The sequence below is a fragment of the Mixophyes fleayi genome, chromosome 11, assembly GCF_038048845.1.
Source record: "Mixophyes fleayi isolate aMixFle1 chromosome 11, aMixFle1.hap1, whole genome shotgun sequence".
NCBI classification, from domain to species: domain Eukaryota; kingdom Metazoa; phylum Chordata; class Amphibia; order Anura; family Limnodynastidae; genus Mixophyes; species Mixophyes fleayi.
In genome coordinates, this window is record NC_134412.1 from 94,065,772 (window position 1) to 94,093,642 (window position 27,871).

The 27,871-nt window shown below is 42.4% G+C and overlaps 1 protein-coding gene across 4 annotated transcripts in view; it reads left to right on the forward strand.

Moving 5' to 3' along the window:
* The window catches only part of TMEM218 (transmembrane protein 218), a 44,046-nt gene that overhangs the window by 7,387 nt on the left and 8,788 nt on the right, over positions 1 to 27,871 (forward strand). The window contains exons 1-3 of one of the 4 annotated variants that reach the window (XM_075190376.1): positions 19,667 to 19,731; positions 27,055 to 27,165; positions 27,745 to 27,847. In XM_075190376.1, coding sequence (XP_075046477.1) covers positions 27,056 to 27,165; positions 27,745 to 27,847 — 213 coding nt within the window. In that variant the 5' untranslated portion in view covers positions 19,667 to 19,731; position 27,055. The other 3 variants (XM_075190374.1, XM_075190375.1, XM_075190373.1) reach the window with 3 other exon arrangements.

Below are 27,871 nucleotides of genomic sequence, written 5' to 3' on the forward strand. Positions count from 1 at the left end.
AGGTGTATAGATAGCTCAGGCCTGTTACTCGATGGACCATACACTTGTGTTTTGCCTCAAGCCAAACGTTGTCAGTTCTCCATTGTCCTTGGATGTGTGTCCTTTACAGAGCTCTGAGGATGGTACATGACTGAAACTCATTTATTGGTTTCATTTCACCTTTACTGGGTCTTTAATATGGAATGTTCTCACAGGCACTGACCTCCTGACTTCTATTGTCCTGGCTAGTGAAATGCTGATTAATATTCCGGTGGCTAGTGATCTGCTGGAAAATAATAACTCTGCTTGTGATCTTCTGATTGTCTCAATGCAAATAATCAGCTGGTTTCTATCCTCCCTTCTGGTGTACTGCAGGTTAATGCCTTCTGCCATTGTTCTGCTGGCAAGTGACATTCCAGTGTGTGGTCTGCTGGCTAGTGATCTTTCAAATAGAGATCTGCTGGCTAGTGATCTCTTAGATAGAGATCTGCTGGCTAGTGATCTTTCAGATAGAGATCTGCTGGCTATTGATCTCTTAGATAGAGATATGCTGGCTAGTGATCTTTCATATAGAGATCTCTCGGATAGAGATCTGCTGGCTAGTGATCTTTCAGATAGAGATATGCTGTCTAGTGATCTTTCAGATAGAGATCTGCTGGCTAGTGATATTTCAGATAGAGATCTGCTGGCTAGTGATCTTTCAGATGGAGATCTGCTGGCTAGTGATCTTTCAGATGGAGATCTGCTGGATAGTGATCTTTCAGATAGAGATCTCTCGGATAGAGATCTGCTGGCTAGTGATCTCTCAGATGGAGATCTGTTGGCTATTGATCTCTTAGAGATATGCTGGCTATTGATCTCTTAGATAGAGATCTGCTGGCTAGTGATCTTTCAGATAGAGATCTGCTGGCTAGTGATCTTTCAGATGGAGATCTGCAGGCTAGTGATCTCTCAGATAGAGATCTGCTGTCTAGTGATCTCTTGGCATTTATTCTATTAGGGTGTCTGGCTGGAATTATGCTCCTGACATCACCGGGGTGCAATGCTTTGCTACCAAATAAAGATAAATCAGAGAACATTATTAGTACCTCTCTCTGGGTTTACAGTAGAACCTGCTATTATTAGTAAGTAACATGTGATCTGTGATGTGCAGGCATCCTATACTCCTATAAAGTGATATATGTCAGTGTGCAGCAGCTGTAAGTCCTTGTGAAAGCAAAGACGGCAGGGACGACCCCCTCCCACATACCCAGACCTACAGACGGTCACCCTAGGTGGCACAGGATGTGACACTCAGTAAGACGCCCTGTCTCTTCATGGTTACAGCAGGACGTGCTGATGTGTGATTGGGACACCTGGGTTTCCCCGTGTTAATGAGCCTGTGTGTGAGACAGTTATACAGAGCTGAGCTGGGGACGCTGTGACACTGGCCAGCTGGTTATTTAGATGCTGACCAACAAGGCATGCTGGGAAGTACATAGTCAGTAGCTCTAGCTAGCATTGCCACTATGCTAGTTAAGCATTAGTCCTGGGCTAGACTTTCAGTCCATGGAGACTCTAATCTAAAAGCTTTTATCTCAGTCTGCTGGTGACCTAGGAAGGTCTTCCTTCTCATTCAAGTGATCCTATCCTAGCCCTCTATAGTCCTAACATTAACCCAAATCCTGACTGTAACCCCACCAACCAATCCAGGCCTATCTATAAACTGTGCTCAGGCACCAGATGCTGTTCTTTCCATTCTATATATACAGGTAAGTGTCTCCTGGACATCCTGGGAAAGTAGACAACTATAGAGTCACTAAATATACACATATGTGATACAAGAGCATATTATTCATGAACACTTATTTATACATTTGTGGAACCAATTGGATACTATCTGTACAAATATTGTAGTGGATATGTGTGCATCATTTACTAAGAAAGTAGGCAATATACAGCAGTGTATTAATATAATAGACTCTTAGTTTTATAGATATATATCTATATAAGTGCTTCAGTATGTGCTGTAATAGGATGGAACGTTCAGCTGCTGACCACTATTGATTAGTCCGTGAATTATAAGGGAGAAAGCATTTATATTGTACCACAATATGTGGTTATGGTTAGCTGGTCATTATGGCTTTGACATTTATTTTGTGGTGTTTGTAATAATTTGTAATGTGTAGTATTTAGTGAGGATCAGTTGCTACACAGATGTTAGGCTGTTGGTTTAGTTGATTCTCCCTTTGTCTCATTATTATTGGCTGTGTGAGAACAATACTTGTTTAAGTGTTAAGTAGGATTCACATAGGTCTACGGTGCAATTATGTTAAAAATGGCTGACACTCTGAACTATTATCACCTTTTGTGCATTTTATATTTGTATAACTAATTTTTGTCATACACTTTGTGCAGAACACATGTATCATCATATATTACCTTCTGGGAACTGGTAATGCTGGTATTGCTTGATAATTATGGCCAATACTGGTAATAATGTTTTGGACACTGCTGGAGAATGCTGACCATTACTGGGGATAGTATTCTGGGCACTGCTGGATAATGTTGACCATTACTGGTGATATATTCTGGTACTACTGGATAATGCTGCCCATTACTGGTGATAATATTCTGGGCACAGCTGGATAATGCTGCCCATTACTGGTGATAATATTCTGGGCAGTGCTGAATAATGCTGACCAATACTGGTAATAATATTCTGGGCACTGCTGGATAATGCTGACCATTACTGGTGATATATTCTGGGCACTGCTGGATAATGCCGGCTATTACTGGTGATATATTCTGGGCACAGCTGGATAATGCTGACCATTACTGGTAATATATCCTGGGCAGTGCTGGATAATGCTGACCAATACTGGTGATAATATTCTGGGCACTCCTGGATAATGCTGACCATTTCTGGGAATAGTATTCTGGGCACTGCTGGATAATGCTGACCATTACTGGTGATATATTCTGGGCACTACTCTCTGTTCTGATGTACAAATATACTCTTTTGTTTCCTGAACTGTAGGTACTGTACAACTATGATGTAGTTGTACAGGGATTGTGATAGTATAGTTGTACAGGAAAGAGTATAATTGTATAGTAAAAAGAGTACAGGAGTAGAGAAGAGAGTATAAAGTAGTTGTATAGTACTTACAGGAGACAGTATAGTTGTGCAATACTCACAGTAGAGACGATAATGTACAGTAAAAAAGTAGATCAGAGAAGTCTGGTTTGTGTGACTAATACAGATGAAAAAATACTATTTCAGGTGAGTACATAAAGACCTGAGTAGGGTTGGAAATTAATGCTGGAATTAACTATTTCACAATCTTGAAGCTGTCAATGGACATAGAATTCTATAGTTTAGGAAAAATTAACTATATGATTCAAGTTTGTTCTAAAAGGGACAATTCGTGTCCACATTGGACCATACTCACCAATGCATCTCAGCATGTTACATCTTTGGTGTTTACAGTCATTAATACGCCCATGGTTGAAACTAGACTCAAAGGGGCATATTCAATTAGCTTTCCGGTTCGTTACCGCGAATCCTGCGCAGTATTGCCGTTAATACGGTACCGCATTAACACGGATTTTCGTACGCAACCCTATGGGCTGCGAACGAAAATCCACGTTATTGCGGTACCATGGATTGACTACGCGGCCCGTTTCGGCGCGATCCCGCTGACCGGAAAGCTAATTGAATATGCCCCATAGAATGCAAAATAAGTAAAGTAAAAGTTTGTCAATAATCAGGCTACAGAAATTAAACTACACACATAGTGGGGCAAATTATTGGATAAGATTTATCTCTTTGACCCCTAACAGTGAATTCCTTCCAGTATGATTGTGTTCTGTTGGATGATGACTACACACACACAGTGATATACGTGTCGAGTTTGCACCCCTGTGCATCAGGTAATCCCTACTACTTACAATGATTCAACTTTCACCTAGTCTGGGAGTGTTTTATAAATGATATCCATTTATATATGGAGCACATTTACTGTGAGTTTGACCACATTCCAATGCATAAATGATGCACAGATTGACCCCGCCCATGCTTTTGGGGTGAGAACATATTTATGTGCTGTACATCATGATAGGATCAATTGCAGATTAAACTGGTCTGCCACTTATAACGTTTAGTATAATGAATAAGAAACTATCTGGCTATAAAAGCCAGCATGTAACATGAACAATCAGCGTCTGCCATTTTTCTTGATGTCAAATGCCCTTACAGGCTGTAACACCTAATTAGGGCTTGGAGGTTGGTGCTGTTCCTCTATACTCACTCAGGTAGGCTATTTTGTACATACATGATGCAGATTTACTTATTAGAAACACATGTCCTGAGTGAGAGCTCAGTTACTTCTGTTTATATCCTATAGATAGGATACAATGTGCGGCTGGGACCATGGAGATCTGCGAAGGGGGCAGGAAACTACGGCGTGTCACTATCCAGTGGCCTAAAGGGGGGGAAGAAATGTAATTCCAGTGTTTGTGTGCATTGTGTCAGGAGTCACACTAACTGGGGAAGTTCATAAGTTAATTTTTCTTAAACAGGAAACGTATTGGCGCCGCAACAAAGACTCTTCTGATCCTAAATAAAATCTCAAGGCCGGACGTGTGTGTATACATCATATGTGTCGATATCCAGGAAATGCATGGTCAGAATGTGTCTATTTTAACTCACTATCTTTTTGGGGGTGCCGCTATTGTTAGCAATTTTTCGCTGGAAAATGACATCCGTCTCTATTGTGGAGGAAATAAACATACATAATATGATTGTTGCGTGTCACTAGCAAGTTACATATATAACTTTGACTCAGAGTTCATTGCTTCCTCTGCAATACCTCCAGAACCAGCCGGATAAAAATATAATGCACAATTATAAACGATCAACAAGGCTATGTGGGGACCTAGGCAAGATACTGGTTAGTGCCTCCTTCCATCCCCTCTGTTCAGCAAAATAATAAATAAAACAAAATACAGGTTAGGGTAATCTGAGCCCTAGGCAGGAGGTTATGTTGCCTAGTTGATGGTTGATTATCTCTGAGCTCAATCTATAAGGCAACATGACTTCAGTGACTGTGGCTACCTTCAGGTCTAAAGGTACTGAGACGCGAGTTAGAAGAAAGAGTCTCATGTCTGGTAATCATCATCAACATCATCATTTATTTATATAGCGCCAGCAAATTCCGTAGCGTTTTACAATTAGGAAATTGGATTGGTGAGTGTGAAATTACATTTGTCAGATCAACTCCAAATCTACAATGCCACAACAAGCAGTCTTGGGTGCTACGGTGGCACAGTGGTTGTTGTCTCACAATGGTGGAGCCCTGGATATCAACCAAGACCCTACCTGTGTGGAGTTCATATGTTCTCCCTGTGTTTGTGTGGGCTTCCTGTTTGTGCTCTGGTTCACTCCCACACGCCAAAACATCAAAAGTGTTAACAGTAGCAAGTTCCTCATAGGAATCTTTAAAAGCTTCAACCGGAGTCCCACCATTCAGCACTATGACCGCTTGGATTTTAACTTGCAGCTCCCCTTTATTTTTCTGATCTCCATGTGATTGAAGGAAGAACAGGGGGCACTCCATAGTGCATGAAAAGGCTTTGTTAACAATCTTTCCCTTTAGTACATAAATATATGTACCAGGTGATAGCATTAGAACAGCTTTGTACACTCTCGTCGTACTGAGAGGTATTCAAGAATTTGCTCCAAGCCATGGTACAGAGCGTTTAGTCGCAAGAGGACTTCAGCAGGAGACGGTGGAGGCCTGATAACACAGGCACTACAGTGGATCATGAGGTTACAGAGGAAGTAACAACTATAATACTGTCACTATTTTCACACGCAGGGGTGTCAAGAAGGATGAACAGGAAGAAAGTAACCAGATCTCCCTTGGGGATCCGGTGGTGTAAATGATGGTGGGTGGATGGAGGCGAATGCACGCACTGCATAAGGCATGGTCACACGTCCCCTAGGCTGTGCATGCAACACCATGTTATTTGCAGGGCCACACGGCTTGAAGAAGCGTCCGCGCCGAGGCCAGATCTTGCTCTTAGCCATCCTGCTTATGCATCCTGTGTCTTAAAACCTTGCAAATAATTTTCATTTTATTCCAGTTGTATTCACAAAAGGCCATGTGATAAAGCAGTTTTACTATTATATTATTATATTCTTTCTATATTTGGCAGTATTAAAAATTCTGGTAGTACCATGTGAGACTGATTATAGGAGATACATGGTTTCATAAATGCACCATGTCTGTTGCAGAATTCAATGTAAGGCTATATTATCTCATGCCGAGGAACAACTAAATTAATATGGATTAAAACATTATATGCACATTAAAACCCAGAGAAGGACAAGGGTTTTAATCAGATTACAATAAATGTCAAATAGAATTATTCATGGATGGCCATATTGTTAAAGGCCCATCAATATATTTTCTGTGCTTCAATGCATCTGTTGGAAAGAATTCAAGTACAATTATCATCCATATTTGCCATGAGGAATTACAGCACTTGAATTCTTTACGCCACGGACAGCCAGACGAAGGAATCATACTTATAATGGATACACCTAGATAATATCATACCTGGGGAGTCCGTGGAATACAGCAGGGAATTGAAGTAGGTTCCTGTCCGTCATCAGCAGAGACATCTGTTCTTTGCAAATTATTCTGGGCGGGATGTGTAACACCATTTAACAGGTCAGAAATATCTGATACTTCAAAGCTTTCCTCAGTGCTCGGTAGTCTTCAATTCCTCAGCTTTATTCACACTATTTAAAGGACCACTAACCCCCAAAATTGTCATTTTCATGTATGAATAATGAAGGCAAAATACATTCTGCAATAGCTCTGTTAGAATTTACGATCTCCACATTCCATGTCCGACATCTGAAGCCCCTTACACATATTTAGGATAGTATCCAAGTGTTTTGGGGGTTTTAAAAAGTTTATGGTATAATGGTTAGAGGTTCTAAGAAGGGAGAGGGTGTAGTGTACACTTTGTACCCATTAGCCGTAGGCAGAGCTCTTGTGGTTGAATCAACCCTCAAACCAGAGACATTGTGACTGAGAAGAAAGGAAATAGAAGATAGAGGAGAAAACGAAGAGTTTACATTAACTTGCATCTAGGTAAGGGCATACACAGTATTTCTACATATTATTATTAGAAATATGTTAATATATTTATCTTTTAGGATTACAAAATAGCCTTCCAGGTGCAGAATATTTTAAATATATAATAAATAAAATGTTGCTTTTTTTTATTTTAAATGAAAGTTATTTGAATAAATCTTCAATCTTCCTCTGCCTAGTTGACGTGATGACTCATCGACTAGAGACAGGCAGAGGGATATGTGAAAACTAGCGGTTCAAGAGGAAGAATTGGTGCGGCGCTGTGAGCTATAGTGGCGTCTATATCTTAAGTACCTTTTATAAATAAAAAAATATTGATACAGTACAGCTTTAAAACAATGTTTTATTACAGGAATAAAGCATTTCTTTAATGCTTTTGTTTTGGTAACGCCATACGAAGATGGTGTTTTTAGAACAGGGAGTAGTAATGCCAATATATAGTGTATATTACATCATAAGGCAATAATGAGGTAGATATCACTGACATAATTATACCAGCCTAATGCCTGCAATAACCTTAATACCGATCAACGTTAAGTACAATGAGGAAAGCATAAGTGCAATCAATAAGGTTATGTGAGGCTACAGTAACAACTCATTCATTTCACAAAGTTAAAGTGCAATGTGCTTAAAGCAGGTTGAGGCCAAACACTGAAATATTTAATGAGGAATAATTCAATTTATAAATCGGCTACATGACTGCTAGATCTATGTGATCCGTTGAGGAAGAATGACTGCTAAGCTTGCTCAGTCTGTTGAATTCACAAACATGGGGTTAAAATTCCTATAAAAATGGCTAAAATGTAAATAAGTGAGCGTCAAATTCACACAAAGAAAACGTTGGTGAATTTGATGTTAGTAACTCCAAAGGTAATGCAAAAAAACGGGTTCTATGCATAGCTCTATTACCAAATACATGAACCCTTTCACTTACTGCTCCCGGCCAGTATCTCCGGTTTAGCGGAGTGTCGCTAATAGGCCTCAACAATAGTGTTTTCCATAAATTGTGGTAATTATTTTTTATTTATTAATCATCCTTATTGATGCTTTTTCATAAATAGGCCCCAAGTACCGGTTATATCCCTTTTACCTGACCCCAAAGTCCACACCCTAGCTGGAATTTTTCCTCCCACGCGTTTTGAGTCGTGGCTCCGTCCTCGGCTATCTTTCTCCCCCTGGTCCACTCCAAGCGGATTTATATGACACAATAAAAGATTAATAGCTACTTTACGGATATGCATTCTTTTCTTTTTTTTAAATTTGGAACCCTTATAGTATCATTTACAGGGCCGCCATCACAGGGGTACAGGGGGTACTCTTGTACCGGGCCCGGGCTCACCAGGGCGGGTGCTGGTGTTCAGGGGGGAGCAGGCTAGAGGCAAAAAAAAAACCAAACACAGATACTCACCTGCAATGACAGCGCTGGTGTCCCTCCTGCCTCTCTGCACTATTTACACTGAATGTCAGGCGTGACATCATGAAGTCACGCCTGACACTCAGTGAGGAACTGTGCAGAGAGGAACAAGACAGAAGAAAAGAGAGGAAAAAAGCTAATTCAAAAGTAAGTAAATAAAGGGATATTTAAAATGGACAACTGACAAATTCTGTACAGGCCTGTGGATCCCATGACAAACATTAGGGTTTAGACCAGCGGTTCCCAAAGTGCGCCGCGGCTCCCACAGGGGTGAAAGTCAGGAAAAAACACCAATCCGCGCGGCGCCGGGACCCAGCAAACTCCTCTCTCATGCAGCTTGTCACGACAAGCTGCGTGAGAGAGAGGGAGAATGCTGAGTCCCGGCGCCGCGCGGATTGGTGAGTTTATGTTTTGTTTTCTTCTGGCTTTCCTGCGGCAGAGGGGACCGAGTGAGAGGGAGCATGGCAGAGGGGAGGGGACAGCGTGACAGAGGCCAGAGGAGGGAACAGAGTGAGAGGGAGCATGACAGAGGGCAGAGGAGGGGGCAGCGTGAGAGGGGGCATTTTTTGCATACAACTAAATAGTCGGAAAGATGGCCCTGGTTCATTTTCATCGGGGGGCCCTGCCTGCTTCATTTGTGCTGGGCCCCACGATTTCTGATGGCAGTCCTGATCGTTTAGATGATCCAGTAAATGCACTCCCACTATGATACAAGTGTTATCATTTTCATGATCTATATGCTTCTGTATTTCTACTCATTTACTGCCTGTATCTTACCGTGATGCCTCTGCAGAATGAATACATTATTGATATAAAATATTGTAACCCGTATCTCTAGAGTGCTTCAAGATTTCTCTGCCCATACAAGGTGATGCCCGTGTCTAGAAAGTTAACAGATTATCGGGTCAGTTTTTAAAGTCACTTGAAGTCTATGTTGTGGTTGAGGTCACCGATAAATAGTAAAAAAAAGCTCAGATTGGCGTCCCATTGGAGGAAGAAAACCCCATAACTTCACATCTTGTTACTTTCAGGTTCAGTTTGTCTTCAAGAATAAAGCGGAGAGACACCAAAACTCCATTGAAAGAAAGTGATATTCTGTGTTTATTACCTGATTATCTGTAAGGCAACGGACATAACAGCGTGTTTGTTCCCTCAAAGACGTCTTAATAGTCGCTGCAGCACTCAGTGTCAGATATTTAGAGAAGTTTCACATAGTTTACATAAATAGCTGGCAGGCTACAAGAAGAATCTTGGTAATACCATTTTGCCTTGGTTTGTTTCTTCAGACTGCTATAAATGGTTTATAATTTCAGGGTTTGCATAGAGTACATGTGAATTCCATGGCAACCACAGTCACATGGCACATGATGTTGTGAGCAGACAGGCTTTCATATGCCGCTGCACTGTGTACTGTAAAATCTTCCCCTCTGCCATCACATTACATGCTGAGTCTGAATCTGTGTGTGTGGCTGGCGGGCATACTGGTTTGCCCTTCAGAGAGGTTTTGAAAAGGAGACGATTAGTAGAAGGACATCTGATATAAATAAATTAAGTCTTTACAGGTACTTAAGTTACTATTTAAAAAAAACCAAGTGGTATTGCTGCTTTAAATCTTGTTGAAATGTACTTGCCTTAGTTTCTTTAATATAATTGTCCATTTTAGTAATGTTTTTACAATTTGCTCAATTAAAAGCAGTAAAGATTTAATAGATTATTTTTATCCTTTCAGAAGAAACTGTAAAAAGTAGCCTCCCCACCAAGGTATTTCTCCTATGCTGAAGATAGTTAATTACTTCAAATGTAAAAACCGTGAAGGTTCTAGCAATCCCTTTTCTTGGATACTGCCCCAGAGGGATACATGATTGCTGGAACCCAGTAACTTAGCATGACTGTACAACACTGGCCCCATGCTGTATGAGGAACATACGAGAAAGTACCTTTCCCTAGATCCACAGCTGCCATGATTTTTTTTCTGTAAGAATTTAATGATGTTCTGTCCTAGTCAACAATCACTATTGATATTCTGCATCTGAGCCAACTGCTTATTATCACTCCTGGCATCTCTCCCCGTCGCCATCTAGTGGTCTCCTACCGTTTATAGGGCTGTTATGTGAGATAGCAATTTAACGCCATTCCCCAACACACCTTCATCTCTGCAGCCCATGAAATTACTTCTTGCCTCAAATGTGCTGCTAATAAAACTATTTACTTATACCTCACTTAAATTAGTGCAGGAAATTTATTCTTCGCCTGAGTGCTGGTTTATTTTAATTCTGCCGTTTAGTCTCGTGTACTCAAAACTTTCCGTCATCTCCGTTTTCGGTCCTTTATTAGTTTAGTTTTCAAATCAGTGTCTATGGCTTCTCTGGTTTGCAGGCAGCCAGGGCTGACAGCTGAATAAAACATATATACTGATGCAATACATACACTTTCTGTCTGTGTAATGGTGCAGCTCTATAGAGAGAATTAAACCCTGTACAAAATAAGGCTGCTAGGGAAATACTGTCTCCTAATGAAAATTCAAGTAAACATGTGGATTATAAAATCATATTTTAATATATTTTTATAAGTAAATGTGTTCTGAATGGGAAATTTTTTAATAACAGCATATTATTCGTCAAGCCCAATTGTAAACATATTTATGTGAATTTAATGGCATGAAGCAAGGGTTAGGACAGTTATTAGATGAATTACGGAGCAGAGACAGTCAGGAATAATCACAATCCTCCCTCCTTTCTGTATGGAACTGCAAAATTAGCCAACATTCCATCATTGAATTAGAAACCTGAAACTGTTACCTACTCACAGAGAAAGCAGACATTTTGTGGGTTGAACCCTGAGTTATGCCCAACTTGTCTACTGCCTGAGGCGGCAAATGAAGAAGGCGGCCTTCAATCGCTTATACAAACTAACGTAAACATTTCCATACAAGTTGTGCATTTTAAAAGATTGATATTGTTATTTTAAAGATTATTTGATCTACCAACAAAATAAAAACTACACAGTATATGAGTGAAATTACATGTTTTGTGGTGAAACATTCATTTTTGTATATGTGAAAGTCCCAGCGACATATATGAAAATATGTTATGTAACAAGTACCAGGGGGTTCGCTGCACTTCAAACTACACACTCCTGTAGCTCACCAGCACATTTGTCACAGTCACTTCTAATTGTAATCCTGGCTGCTGAGCAACGCTCTTCACTCCACTAACCACTTGGTAAGGACTGAGTTCAATGTCCTCCTGCTTTTTAGTAGGTATACAAAGAAAGCACAGTCCACGAAGGCACAATCCTGGACCAGTCTGACGGGAGTAGAAACTCCTAATCAGCCCTATCAGGCAGCAGCTCTCTGTGTGCAGATTCTCTCTTAAAAAAATAGCAACACATCAATACAATTACAACACACTAATAATAAATATAATGTTATAGTTATAAACCCACCTGGCATTATTAAAGACAAAAAATACATGCTTAACACACTGTAATTTAAGCAATATTAAGCAGAGTTTGGAAGATAATGGGTGGTCCAGCAGGCTAAACCCTTATTTTTAAGGTCTTGACACCTCTCTCATCACAGGTGCAAGCAAAAAATTATAATTTTGAAAACATCATGCAGAAACAACGGGGTTAGGGTAGGATTAGAAACAGTCAAATTCTGCCAGTGAAACATGCAACATGCAGATCAGCTTTAAAAATTTAATTCTTCTATAGTGCATTTATCCAGACTTGCAAGATTTTTATCAGCCTGCAGTTGCCTCAGGTGCCACGAATGTGTAATGTGAAGATGGTTATGGAGGAGATGGCATCAAACTTGGCAAAAAAATTACATTGCAGGTAAAAATGTATAATATAATTATTATTTCTATATTTTTGTTTCTAACATTTATCATTTACGAATGATAAGAAATATGGATAACAGAAATGATTCCCGGAAATATGTTACTCAAGCTTCCATAACAATCAATATATGTCATAGAACACGATTGTCAAATGTCATTCATTGTGGAAAGAGAGAGAAGACTAGCTGTCAGTTATCAGACAGACTCCCTTGTACAGCAGAGAATTTCCCTTACTAAGTAGAACTGAGAAGCAGAGTCATTTCTAATTCCCATTAAAGAAAAGTATGAAGACTTTCTGCTTGGTGGAGACCCATGGATGCTTTTCCCAGATGACCCAGCCATCTGCTGAGCCTGAAGAGGGCCCAAAACAATCAATGAAGATGCCGTAACAATGACTTATTCTCTGTCACACAGAGGGGGGAAAGAGGGACATTAAGAGGAGCAGGCAGAGGGAACACGGAAATAAAGGGTGGGGGGGCACCAGCAATAAGACACTTCTATATGGTCACACAGTAGGAGTGGCAGAGAGAGGATAGAAACCTCGAGTGCCCTCGTCTTACGCAGCTGTTCTGCTCGAGACATTAAGTTGCGCTAGCAGCGTCTAGCGAGCTCCGCTTGGAATGGCATCCAACTTGGGACATTTCCAAAACCATTTCCAAAGTTACTGAAAAGCACAAGCTCGCACTAAACTCTTCTTGCTTTCTCAAAACAAACAATCAAAAATGGTTTGGTTCAAACTATTCATGTCAGAACATTCAACAGTTATTGCGAAGAAAGATTCTTTCTGTGCTAATACACATAGAGGGCCTGATCCATCAACTAAAGTGAACGCAATTTGCATTTATTAAAATCGGATGGAAATTGCCTTGTATTTTCAAGAAACCTTTCCATTTGAATACAGGTATACGTACGCTCTGGGTATACGGTACTTAATGTATGCAGACAGACGCAGCACACTGCACAATGTATACGTGAAGTATAAAGTCCTATCAGAACGCACAGAAAAAGAAATATTAAATACATTAACACCTGTTAATGCTATTATCATGAATAAAAATACAATTTCAAAATATTTAACATGTTTTTTTAACATTAAAAACATTTAGCAGGTGCTATTAATGCCATACTTACCAACTCCCGGAAACTTGTTTCCGGGAGAGGGGGCGGGACGAGGCCAATCGCGTCATTTTGGCCCCGCCCCCGTGAAACCCGTAATTTGGGGGGCGGGGCCAAAATGACGCGATTGGTCTCGTCTCCCGCCCTCCAAAATGGCGTGATTCACCGAGAATCGCGTCAAATGACGTGATTCTCGGTTAGATTGGGATGCGGGAGAAATGCCAGCTTGCCCGGGAGACTCACCCGAATTTCGGGAGTCTCCCGGACTTTCCGGGAGAGTTGGCATGTATGATTAATGCCTACTGAACATAAAATAACATTTTTACATTGCTCCTGATTGCAAACACATGTTCTAGCTGTATACGTAACCGTCATCTCTAGTATCAGCACTTACTCCTGCCCTGTAGCTGGTGCAAGTGATACGGCTAAAAGTGATGAGTGATGTCCAGAGATTGAATCGGATTGGATGTGCGTGCACGTGAGCTTGACACGCCCTTAATGTATATTGCCTACGTGCACGCGCCCCTTCTGTCCGCCTTTCCGCCCTTCAAATGGTAGGCTATCAGAAGTGTCATTTGCGCTCACAGATGAATTGCATGCACTTGCGTTCACTGGCGAAAAATCTGTTTCTAAGCATGCAAAGATTCTTTTTTACACAAAACACGGCATGCAACGGGACTTAACGTTCCTTAATGAATCAGGTCCAGAATTCCTAGTGAATTGATAGGCTGAATGTTTGTTCGGTCTTGTTGTTCAGGTGATAGGTTCAATTTACAGTGTAAAGGGAAGAGGACAGAGAATCTGCACAGATTATCTACCATAATTTTAGGGAGTAGCAAAGAAAAAAATAATAGACTGCCCAAAAATAAGTTATATTCTAATTACTTGAATATTAAGTAGCTTAATATGCACTCGTAATAGTTCATATGAGCAACGGGTGCTTCCCCTAGAAAATAGAGACCATGGATAAAGAAGAAAAAGATTCTCATATATTAGGGGCACTCCTCTATTCTTAATGTTCAATATGTATATATATAACTCAGTCTTTATTGGTATTGATAGTTATACACATATGTTATAATTAGCGAAATATCGTTAAAACCAGAAGAATTAGTGTGCATAAACAAAATAGAAAAAGTTAATATTGTATGGTGGTAGTGAAAATGTATAAAAAAAAAGAATTAGCTCATTTAATAATTGGTACTAGTGATTAAATTAATTATTCATATCTTGATATTAATCATCTATCTCATGATTATTTAGAAGTATATAAATTCCACTATCACTTATATCAGAGATATATGTGATATAGAGTATTCTCTCGGGACTATGATTGTCTCTGCTTTAGAATACAGATCAGTTAGATATAGTTCTCTAATTTTGAGTGTAACATAGTAGTTTCTGTGAGATTCCTTGTTACATTCCATAATAATTGTCTGAGAATCTGTTACATTCTGTTATATATGCGCAGACATTAGTACACAACAATATGTCTACTGCTATTTATCTTATTGTCTGCTCATTCAATCTACTATTAATCAACAGTAAGAAGAACAAATTAGGTTTATTATTGTATGACTATAGATTTGAGAGATACATGAATGCTAGATCGTTGGTATACGTCAAATGTATTCTATATGTGATGATCTATAGATCGCTCTTGTGTATACAGTAAAATAGAAGTAACATACACTGATGAGAACATTAAGATATATACACAGGGATAAGGTGCTATTTACCAGAAACGTGTGTGTGATATGTTTATTAACTGATCATTCAGTTCCGTCTGAAAATAGATTATTCCCAGCGGTGTAGGTACAGTTTAATATAGTTTCAGTATAATCAAGGTATACTTAATGTCTATTATATCTGACTTCCATAGCCACAACAGTATCATCATATTGTCCTACAGCCAGAGCCGGATTAACAATAGGGCTAAAGGGGCTACAGCCCAGGGGCCTCAGGCTGCTGGGGGCCTGCCGGCATTCATCGGGTCGGAGGCGTTCCCGCCCCCCCGGCTCCGACTGTCACCTGTTCAAGGAAAATGGCAGGCAGCTGACAGCAAATGTTATGCTGTTAGCTGCCTGTTGTCACTGTAGAACTTATGCGGCGCGCAGTAATCTCCTTACTGAGGAGAACTCATGAGAGTGAGATTATGGGGCATATTCAACTCCGATCCCGATTCGCGGGATCGCGCTGGAACGGCCGCGAACGTAATCTGCGGTACCGCAATAACGTCGATTTTCGTTTGCAGCCCATAGGGCTGCGTACGAAAATCCGCGTTATTGCGATACCGTATTACCGGCAGTACTGCGCATCTTCCGCGGTAACGCGCGTTACCGCGGATCGGATCGGAATTGAATATGCCCCTATGAGTCATAGTCTCACTCTCACGAGATCTCCTCAGTAAGGAGATTACTGTGCGCCGCATAAGTCCTACAGGGAGTGGGACAACGGAAGGAGGTGAGTTCACGGGTGTGTGTGGGGGGGGGACCTCATGGCTGGGGAGGCCTCATGGGTGGGGCCCTCACAGTACCCTCCCTTCCCTTAATCCGGCCCTGCCTACAGCACAAGATAAACCTGTGCCGATTATCATGGGCACAACTAACAGGTTTAAAGCCACTAAAGGAGGTGCAAAGACAATGGAGGGGTGGTGTCAATGGGCATAGAACCCAAGGAGGAGATGCACAGTGTAGCCTGTGAGCAAAAGTTAGAAGTAATGAGAACAAGAAGGAAGAGGGCCCTGCCCACTAGAGCTTACAATCTAAAGGGAAAGGGGCAGACAATGGTTGGCACATGGGGGTGAGACAATTTAAGGGGATCTAAGGGCAAGAGAGGGTGAACCAGGCGCTTTAAAATCACACATTGAGTTTTAAAGAAAATGAATAGGAGCACTGTAGATTTAAAGGACAACTTGGTAACAAATGGGAAATTGCCACTATAGTTATTTAAACACTTGCTTTCCTTGCGTAAATGCTGTCTTCCTTTACTGCTCAGCTTCTTGTCTAGCAAGTAACGATGTATCTCGGTAATGGCAGGCCTGAGGATTGAGCTCGGAAATGTTTTCTCACTATGTAAGCTGCACTCCGCTGATTGCCAACTCTCTCTGGCTTCGTGTCAGCTGATTTTTGTCCAGCTGTAAGCATCCTGCACCAATCAAGGGCCACAGACGTGGAACGCAAGTGTCACAAAGGGGACACAAAAAAACCATCTCAGCCGAATTCATGAGCTAACAGCTAAACAGATAAAAGTCTAATGGCTCCGGCATAAGACCGGTCAGCACTTCTGATCCCTACCCACCGTGTCTCGGTGTCACAGCGATGACTGAAGGTCGGGACACTCAGCAGATTACTCTATCAATTCTCTAGAATGATATTTTCTGCTGCTCTGTATAATGAGCAAGATTATAATTGCTTGCATTCAAATAAGAGAGATCGGAGCTGTGTGAGATGGTAGAAAGCTCTGACCTGAGAGCTTGCAATCTAGATAGGAAATGTGATCAGGACATATAAGGTGAAGACAATAAAGTTGGACCATACAACTGGTCTTAAATTAATGAATTGATCCTCCAGTACTCCAGGGGGTATATTTACTAAACTGCGGGTTTGAAAAAGTGGAGATGTTGCCTATAGCAACCAATCAGATTCTAGCTGTCATTTATTTAGTACATTCTACAAAATGACAGCTAGAATATGATTGGTTGCTATAGGCAACATCTCCACTTTTTTAAACCCGCAGTTTAGTAAATTACCGCCAAATGTCCTCTCCAAACCTAAAAATATGGGAAAATGTGACTTTATTTTATCATAAAGCTTTCAGTGCATTCAACGGTAATTTCATTACAACTTTTGACGTTATAAATTGATAGAGGAATTTTCCCCTCCTATGTACAACAGCTGCTCTCCGTTAAGTCCCCATGGGGTATTTGCCTGTCTTGAGTTCTGGGAGTATTTCATAGTAAGTTTCACTCTCATTTGATACATTTCTATATGTGACGCAATGTTGGTACTCTCTGATTATAGTCAGGACCATCCTATAAAATGATTGAGCAACTTCCTTTGTTTCTTTTCCCATCTAATTTGTGTGCATTATTCTGTAATAATAATGTATGTATGTAGTTTGTATGTTCTCCCCGTGTTTGTGTGGGTTTCCTCTGGGTGCTCCGGTTTCCTCCAACATTCCAGAAACATACTAGTAGGTTAATTGGCTGCTCTTACATTGATCTTAATCTCTCCCAGTCTGTGTCTGTGTGTTAGGGAATTTAGACTGTAAGCTCCAATGGGGCAGGGACTGATGTCAGTGAGTTCTCTGTACAGCGCTGCGGAATTAGTGGCTATAGCTGATGATGATAACACAAAAACACCTCTAATTATAAAATATTTTAATAATGAAAAATGAAATGTTCACCCAACTGTCACAAAGTCCATGGTCATGTCAGTGGCCTATGAGAAGCAGCATGGTTTCTCAGTTCACTCCATGGAGGGGTGACGGTATTGTGGTGAGCGTGATGGTGCAAAGTTGAGAAAGTACAAAAAAGGTGATGTTTTGTTGACTTGTTTGTTATGTTCATTGAGCTCCCTCTACTGGTACAGTAGCAGAATATATGTCCTATGTCCTGCAGAGTTGGTTGAACATTTGTTATTATCGATAACTAGAGTTTTTCCAGGCGTTTCATATACAAGTTCACCAAATACAAATCCATGAAACACAAATATGCATTAAGCTTATGCATTATGGCTCAGAATCAATACTTTAAAATATATGGTGGTATGTCATACTGTCACTACCTTATTGTAACACTAACATATTCCAGTCGCTTACATTGTATGTATATATATATATATATGTGTGTGTGTGTGTGTGTGTTATGTGCGTGTGTAATATATATACACACACACAACAACCTAACTATAAAGAAAACTCCAATCCTACTTCCAAAACTTAGAATATATATATATGTATATAGATGTGTGCGTGTGTGTAATATATATATATATATGTGTGTGTATATATTACACACATACACACATATAATATATATACATGTATGTGTGTAATATATACTCACACACACACATATATATATATTACACACACACACACACACATCTATATTGTGTGTATGTATATATATTCTAAGTTTTGGAAGTAGGATTGGAGTTTTCTTTATAGTTAGGTTGTTTTGCAGAGCTGAGAGGTTTGTCTGGGTGTGAGAGTTATTATTATTATTCTTACCATTTATTTATATAGCACCACTAATTCCACTGTACAGAGAACTCACATCAGTCCCTGCCCCATTGGGGCTTACAGTCTAAATTCCCTAATATACACAAACATTGACAGGGTCAATTTGTTAGCAGATAATTAACCTACTAGTATGTTTTTGGAGTGTGGGAGGAAACCAGAGCACCCAGAGGAAACCCACGGAAACACGGGGTGAACATACAAACTCCTCACAGATAAGGTCATGGTCGGGAATTGAACTCATGACCCCAGTGCTGTGAGGCAGAAGTGCTGACCACTGAGCCACCGTGCTGCTCAAGTGAAATACTGTAGATTATGTGTTGTTGTCAATTTATCCTTTAATATACATAGATAGATATTATACACACATATGATTACAGTGTTCTGGGCTAAATAATTTGGAGCTGGTGAAATATACACCCAAGATTATCATATAACCTGATCCCATCAGCCATTAGAGGAAGTTATACACCATACATGGGGTACATTTATAATATATGATGATGTATGATAATTTCTGTGTGGTATAATGATAGTCAACAATTTCTATAATAGTGTAATGATGAAATAACCCCTGTGGTATATTAGGTATAACATTAATACTATGTATAATATCCTATGTGTTTCTGTGTGCTATCTGTCACATATGTGAGTATGACGTCTCACAGAAATAACATAACCCCTGTGGTGTATGAATATGACATCACACATGTTTTATGACGTCACACAGAGATAAGAACCCCTGTGATATATGAATATGACATCACACATGTGTTATGACGTCACACACAGGTAGAGTATCAGTGTGAGGCCAGTTCCCAGGTAACAAACGCCAAACCTGTGTGTTGCTAGGAAACGCGAGTCTGCCAATAATGACACGAGTTGCTGATGAGAGCTGAGGTGTGATTGGTGCAGCTGTAGAGGTGACAATGTGAAATTCATTCTGATAGGACGCTCCGTTGTTGTATCCAGCGTGGCTAGCGGCCAGGTATAAAGGGGGACGAGGGAGATATGGCGGCTCCGGTCGTCCTACTGCTTAGTGGCTGCGGATAATAACAGGTGGCGTGGACGGGATCCATAGTGGTACCGAGAGGTAATGGGTTGTTTGATTGTAATACACCTCACATCCGGGTATCATGTATCCCAGACACTGCCTCTTATGTATAATGTTATCATGTACCCCAGATTATACTATACACAGCCTGTGTATTCTTCCATATGTATGTACTATGTGATGTCTGCCTGTAGCTGTGTGTAGTATTACTTGAGTTAGTACTGTCTGTACCTGTGCACTGTGATGTGTGTATTACATTTATATATGACTGTCTGTACCTGTGTGTGTAGTATTACATGAGTTAGTGCTGCCTGTACCTGAGCACTGTGATGTGTGTATTACATTTATATATGTCTGTACCTGTGTGTGTAGTATTACATGAGTTAGTGCTGTGTGTAGTATTACATGAGTTAGTACTGTCTGTACCTGTGCACTGTGGTGTGTGTATTACATTTATATATGTCTGTCTGTAGCTGTGTGTGTGTGTAGTATTACATGAGTTAGTGCTGCCTGTACCTGAGCACTGTGATGTGTGTATTACATTTATATATGACTGTAGCTGTGTGTGTAGTATTACATGAGTTAGTGCTGTCTGTAGCTGTGTGTAGTATTACATTAGTTAGTGCTGCCTGTACCTGTGCACTGTGATGTGTGTATTACATGTATATATGACTGTAGCTGTGTGTAGTATTACATGAGCTAGCACTGTCTGTACCTGTGCACTGTGATGTGTGTATTACATTTATATATGTCTGTCTGTAGCTGTTTATACAATAATGAGCATTACATGAGTCAGTGCTGTCTATCTGTACAGTAAGAACTGTGTATTTCATATCTATGTGATGTGACTGCCTGTAGCTGTTTACAGTAGGAAGTGTGTATTTGTTCCATCAGTCAGTACTGCCTGTGATGTGTATATGTGATTGTCTGTAGTGCTGTATACTCTGATGTGTATTACATGAGAGGGTGCTATCTGTGTATAGTACATGATTCAGTACTATCTGTAGCTGTGTACAGTAAGGTTTGTGTGTGTGTGTTATGTACATCATTGCTATCTGTAGTGACAGTTGTGGCCAAAAATATTGGCACCCTTCTACTTTTTTATAATAACTAACAATTTCCTCTAAACACAAATTGTCTATCTGGTCTACGCAAACTTTACTCGGTTAATATTACAGAATCTTTGTTTTTTGTTTATTAATTGTTTAATAGTGTGTATTCATTTTAAGTCAGAATATTAAAATAAATAGCATTGACGAAATGATTGACCTCCTTTTAATTAATATTTGGTAGCCTTTGGTAAAATATCTGCAATCAACAGCTTCCTATAGCCCTGGGTGAGCTTCTTGCTGTTCTCAGATCTCTCCACTGGTGTTACATGGACTGTAGATATGATCTCATGGCTGGCACCTTTACAACAGTCCAGCATCCTGTCTTCAACCGTTCCTAGGTGCATTTGAAGTGTGTTTGGGGTCATTGACCTTTGATGAAGTTTTCTGACATTGGGCTCATGGGATCACAATTATGCTCCAATAATCTGCTTGATAATCTCCCGAGTTCATGATAGCATGGACACGTTCCATGTAACCATTGCCGGATGCATCACAGCACCCCCAAAGCGGCACAGAATAACCCTCCTCCATGGTTGTCTATTGAAGGTGTTTTTTTCTTTGAAAGCTTCATTTTGTTTTCTCTAAACATAAGGATAATATGCTTTGGGGGGAACCTTCAAATTTGTTCTCATCTGTCCACAGAACATTTTCCTTGAACAAATTTGGTTTGTTCAGATGTGTTCTGGCAAACTCCAGTTAGGCTTTCTTGTGTATCTCTCATAGTAATATAGCCCTTCTGGGCCTCCTACCATATAAACCCCGTTCATTGTAATGGTGAGTGATGATGTGCGTTGAACTGTTGTACCTTACGTCTGTCGGTCAGCTTGAATCTGCTTGGGAGTTGATGGAGATGCTTTCTCCAGCAATTCTGCACTGCTATCAAGTTTTCTCTGGCAGCTGAGTCCAGGGAGTTTGCTACATTACCACAGGCCTTAAACGCCCTGATAAAATTACACACTGGAAATGGGAACTTTAAGGTCCCCGTAGATTGACTTGTGGCTTTGAGATTGTCTATGCTTAGCTACATCCTTCAAAAAAATGTTTTTATGTGGAATAAACTAAGACTTTTTTCTGTTTTTTATGTATTTCACTGCGAACCGTGTGTATGTGTATGTATATCTTCCTGTTCCTGCTTAGGGCAGACGTGCCCTCTGAGCTCTCCGCTGGAGCCCAGCTTGTTTTCTCATCTGGGCCCGGTTTTATGCCTATGGAGATGCCTTCCGTGCTGCCTGTCTCTGCTGCTAGCCTACCTATCCATGGATGGTAATTGTGGTGCTCTTGAGTGCTCCGTCCATCGGATGCCATCTACCGCAACCCCTGGCTTCAGGCCTATTCTCCGGGCGATCTACTCACCTCTACTCTGCGGTCTCTGCCTGCTGTCCGTGGCCCGATGACCTCCTGCAGCCCTTTGCTCTGCCGCCGCCGCCTCCCGCTCCAATCCCGACGGTGCTGCCACTCTAGGACACGGTCTGGTCATCCCGACGACGCTGCCTCTCCTGGAAGCGGACTCAGCCTTCTTCCTCCTCAAGCCGTTCCTGCTGCCTCGTGCTCTGATGTCATGCTGCCTCCTGCCTCTCGTCGACCTAGCTCCTGATGCTGCCTCCGTTTTCTGCACCTCCCCCACCCATCCGGAATCGGCCACGACAGGCCGCGGCTCGGGCCTGCTCTCCTCCTCTCCATCCACTCCCTGGCCCTGTGTCTCCCTCTGCTGCCACGGCCTGTCCCCACGGATGCCCAGTGATCCCCCTCCATGACCTCTTCATCTCCAACTCCTTTAACCTCCTTGCTATCACCGAAACCTGGCTCTCCTCTGCTGACACTGCTTCCACTGCCGCTCTCTCCCATGGTGGTCTCTCCTTCACCCACTCCACCAGACCGGACGACCGTCCAGGTGGGGGAGTGGGACTCCTCCTATCCCCTAATTGCTCTTTTCTGGTCATTCCCTCCGAACCTTCCCTCTCCTTCTTCTCCTTTGAAGTCCATTCCATCCGCCTCTACTCCCCCATCCACCTCCGTGTCTCAGTCATATACCGCCCCCCCGGCCCCACTTCCCTCTTTCTTGACAACTTCGCTTCCTGGCTTCCCCACTACCTATCCTCTGACCTCCCCTCTATCATACTTGGTGACTTTAACATCCCCATTGATCTCCCCTCTGACCCTGCCTCCATCAAACTTCTCACCCTCTCCTCCTCCCTTGGCCTCACACAGTGGACCTCCTCCCCCACCCACTGCCTTGGTCACTCCCTTGATCTTGTCTTCTCTCATCGATGTGATCTCTCTGACTTCTCCAACTCTTCATTCCCACTCTCTGACCACCACCTACTCTCCTTCAATCTGTCCTCCTCCCCTGCCCCACCCCTCCCTAAATCTATCCTTACTAGGCGCAATCTTGATGCTGTTGACTCTACTTCCTTCTCCTCTCTTGAAACCCTACTCTCCCCTCTTCCCTCCCTGGTCTGCCCTGACCAAGCCACCTTTCTCTATAACCACTCTCTCACCACTGCCTTGGACGCCGTCGCCCCTGCCACTTCTGTCTGCCGACGCCCCTTAACTCCGCAACCCTGGCACTCCAAGCTCACCCGCTTCCTCCAGAAGTGCACTCATGCTGCTGAACGCCTTTGGAAGAAATCTCGCTCCCTGGCTGACTTCCTTCACTTCAAGTTTATTCTCTCCTCCTACTGCTCCGCCCTATCCCTCGCCAAACAATCCTTCTTTAAGTCCCTCATTTCTTCTCAGTCCTCTAATCCCCGCCGCCTCTTTGCCACGTTCACCTCTCTCCTCACCCCTCCACCACTCTCCCTCTCTGCTACTGACTTGGCATCCTTTTTCTCCTCCAAAATCGAGGCCATTAGACTTGGTATCTCCTCCTCTCCTGCTTCTCTCCTCGCTCCCCCCTCTTCCCACATCCCACCCTGGTGCTCCTTCCGCCCTACTACGGGCGATGAAGTTAACTCCCTCATTCGTTCCTCTCCCCCCGTCCACCTGCCACCTGGATCCCATCCCCTCTCGCCTTCTCCGCTCCCTCTCCCCCACTGTCTGTGCCTATTTAGCTCACCTCTTCAACCTGTCTCTCTCCACTGGTACTGTCCCCTCCTCCTTCAAACATGCCCTTATCACTCCTATTCTAAAAAAAAACAATCTTGATCCCACCTCACTCGCCAACTACCGCCCCATTTCACTTCTCCCCTATGCCTCTAAACTTCTCGAGCGAATTGTCTGCAACCGCCTCACCTGTCACCTCTCAGACAATTCCCTCCTTGACCCCCTCCAATCTGGTTTCCGCCCCCTCCACTCCACCGAAACCGCACTCACCAACGTTACTAATGATCTCCTCTATGCTAAATCCAGGGGTCAGTTCTCCCTCCTCATCCTCCTTGACCTATCTGCAGCCTTTGACACCGTTGACCACCCCCTCCTCTTGCAGACCCTTCACTCTCTCTGTCTCTGTCCTCACTTGGTTCACCTCTTACCTCGCCAAACGCTCCTTCTCTGTTTCTATCTCTGGATCTTTCTCCACCCTCCCTGTAGGAGTCCCTCAGGGCTCTGTTCTTGGCCCTCTACTCTTCTCACTCTACACTACCTCCCTCGGTGCTCTCATCACCTCATTCGGTCTTCAGTATCACCTATACGCCGATGATATTCAACTTTACATCTCCTCTCCCGATCTTTCCTCCGCCCTCCTCTCTCGTGTATCTGACTGCCTCTCTGCCATCTCCTCTTGGATGTCCTCATGCTTTCTCAAAATTAACATTGCTAAAACCAAACTCATTGTTTTCCCTCCATCTCAGTCCCCATCCCACATGGATCTCTCCATCACTGTCAACAACTCCACTATCTCATCTGTCCCCCAACTCCGCTGCCTGGGAGTCACCCTCGACTCCTCTCTCTTTTGCCCCCCACATTCAATCCCTTGCCCAATCCTGTCGCTTCCAACTTCGCAACATTGCCCGCATCCGGCCCTTCCTATCTCATGAAGCATCCAAAACTATTATCCACGCACTTATCATTTCCCGGCTGGACTACTGTAACCTTCTCCTCACCGGCCTCCCCCGCTCTCGCCTCGCCCCCCTTCGTTCTATACTCAATGCGGCTGCGAGGCTTATCTTCCTTTCTCGCCGCTCCTCTTCTGCCTCCCCTCTCTGCCTTGCCCTACACTGGCTCCCTTTCCCTTACAGAATCCTTTTTAAACTTCTTACCCTCACATACAAGGCTCTCTCCCACTCCACTGCCCCTTACATCTCCAATCTCCTCTCCATCCACACTACTGCCCGGCCCCTGCGTTCAGCCAATGACCGTCGCCTCTCCTCCACTCTGATCACCTCATCCCACTCCAGAATTCAAGACTTCTCCCGAGCTGCCCCCCTGCACTGGAATGACCTCCCACGGTCCATCCGTTTGTCACCTAACCTGTGCTCCTTCAAACGGGCACTCAAAACTCATCTCTTCCGCATTGCCTACCAGCCTTCCACCTAACCCTCTCTCCATGCTCACTCTCCTCAGTAGAGGGGAGCGCTTGCTCCCCTCCTCCGACATCCTCTGTGCCTGTCATATGTCTACCCTCCCTATAGGATGTAAGCTCGTATGAGCTACCTTCTCTTCTGCTCCAACCTCCACTCACTTGCCTTGCCTGGAGCCTCTGAAGTGTTGGTACTACTCGTTTATTGTATTGTACTGTTATTTCCTGTACTGTCCATTGTTTGTATTGTGTACGGCACTGCGGAAACCTTGTGGCGCCTTATAAATAAACGATAATAATATATATATTTATAATATATAGTGTGTGTGAAAACCAAAACATTTTTGAATTTCATCAATTCTCTAAGGAATGGTTGTTATAAGAAACTACAAGAGGACATTATTTTTGGTCATGACTATGTGTACAGTAAGTTATGTGTATTACATGAGTTGATGCTGTATTACATGAGTCCGTGCTGTGTGCGGTATGCTGTATTATTGCATGAGTGTGTGCTGTATTACATGAATCGGTGCTGTGTTCGGTATACTGTTACATTAGTAAAAATATGTGAGCTACAATGGGTTACATCGGTGCTGCCTGCTTCCTAGCAGCCATTGAGGGGTTGAGCCTGTGATCTGCTCCTGGAGGTCCCTTGTGTTTTGAAGTTATCAGGGACATGTTTGGCAGTGTTGTCCCCAGCACCTATTTCCCGGGTGCTCCACCCGGCTGTTTTTACTTGACAGACGGCTCTTGGAGCCTCTAATAATATAAACCATTGTTTCTCCTATTAGGACAAGCACTAGGTGAGCACTACAGCCAGCTGTGTGTGTTAGACCACTGACCCCCAGTCTGACCAGTCCTGGCAGGTGTGGGCAATAACCTCCAACATTTTTCATTATTATTGCAAAGTATTACACTGCCCCCACCCGGCTGCTCCTTAATGCCACCCGGCTGGCAAATATTTCTTGGGAGAACACTGGTTGGTAACATTGTGTTCTGAGCAGAGAACTATAAATATTATCACACTAATTCTCTAGTCTGTGAGCTCTGCCTTTCGTGTGACCCATACCTGGGATATTGTGTGATCCCACCCGGCAGCTGCCTCCCAGATACTGTCTCCAGGTATCTGCCAACGTTTGCTGTATATCTCACAATTTGTTAGAGGTGCTATAAATGTTATGTGTTTCAGATCTGTCACTAATGTCTTCTCGCCCAGCACTGACCAAGTTCTTCTCACCACAGCGAGTCAGCGCAGATCTTACCAAGTGGTTAAATGAATAAGCTGTTGACGGAGGTGTGAGTGGGACTGTGTTGACCTGAGCTATGGAGATGCTGGAAGTGCATGTCTGTAGACCCCTATAGAAACAGCTTGTTATAGGTTTCTAATACTGTGTATGCCATCTAGTGGTGATATATGAAATTGCTTCTTGGTCTCTTTACAATCTTAAATACAATACTTTGGCTAGATGTTCTTCAGGAAATGTGTGCACAAAATAATACCAAGATAAGGGCAAGGGAATCGGATATCACCAGTTATATAGAACATAATATGTTCATTAATAATACAGTAATATTTAAGTTCACTTTTCATTTTAATGTGTCCAAGACTGGTACAACTTTGAGTAATGTTAGTGTTATGCTACAGTACGGGGCACATGAAATGAAATCCTGTTCATCTCTGTCCTGTAGAATGGCCATCACAGTGCTCGGCGTGGGCCCAGGAGTGTGTTTGATCGCTGTAATTTGGGTGGTAACGCTGGTGTTGTGCATCCTTATGTACCGAGCGTCTGCAGCAGCACGGTAAGTAATCACGGCTGTGCAACTAGTGCCCACCAAGTGTTCTCTCACTGGGGGTACCACAGCCTAGGCCATTATGGTCCCTTATTTCGTGATGATTTCTTTCAGCAAATATAGATCTCTAAACCCATAATAATCTCAAATTGCTGTAATGTAGATTTTGTTCAAAAAATACTGCAATGAATGATACAGGGCTGTAAGGCTGTCAGTAATAGCTGCTGAGACCGTTCACTTCGGCCCTGCCTGGTTCTCTGTAGTATGATCAGCAGAGGTACCAGATATATGTGTGCCAGGACCATGCTAAATAGAGTAAATGGTGACGGTCCCTCACCAGAGTACTGTTATTGGGATGGGATTTGGGGAAAAACCCACTTGTATTGTCTCCCTATGTATAAAAGCTTATATTAAAGGTAAATCAGATTTTAACACAAATCCTCACTGTCGCATTGTATCACTGTCGCACCACTGTTGTGTTAGTGATAATGACATGTAATCAATCACCTGCACACGTATAATCCATGACCCTAAACCTGTATTTTACCTCTTGTTCCACTGCTTGAAACTGTTTCTGTTCCCGTCCAGATTGGCCAGCGGTGTCCTGGTCTTCATGGCTGCGATCATCACAATTATTATGGTGTATTTTCCACGTGAGAGCAGAACTCCCTCACCTATAAAGGAGGTTCAGGTATTTCATGTTTTTTGTTTTGTT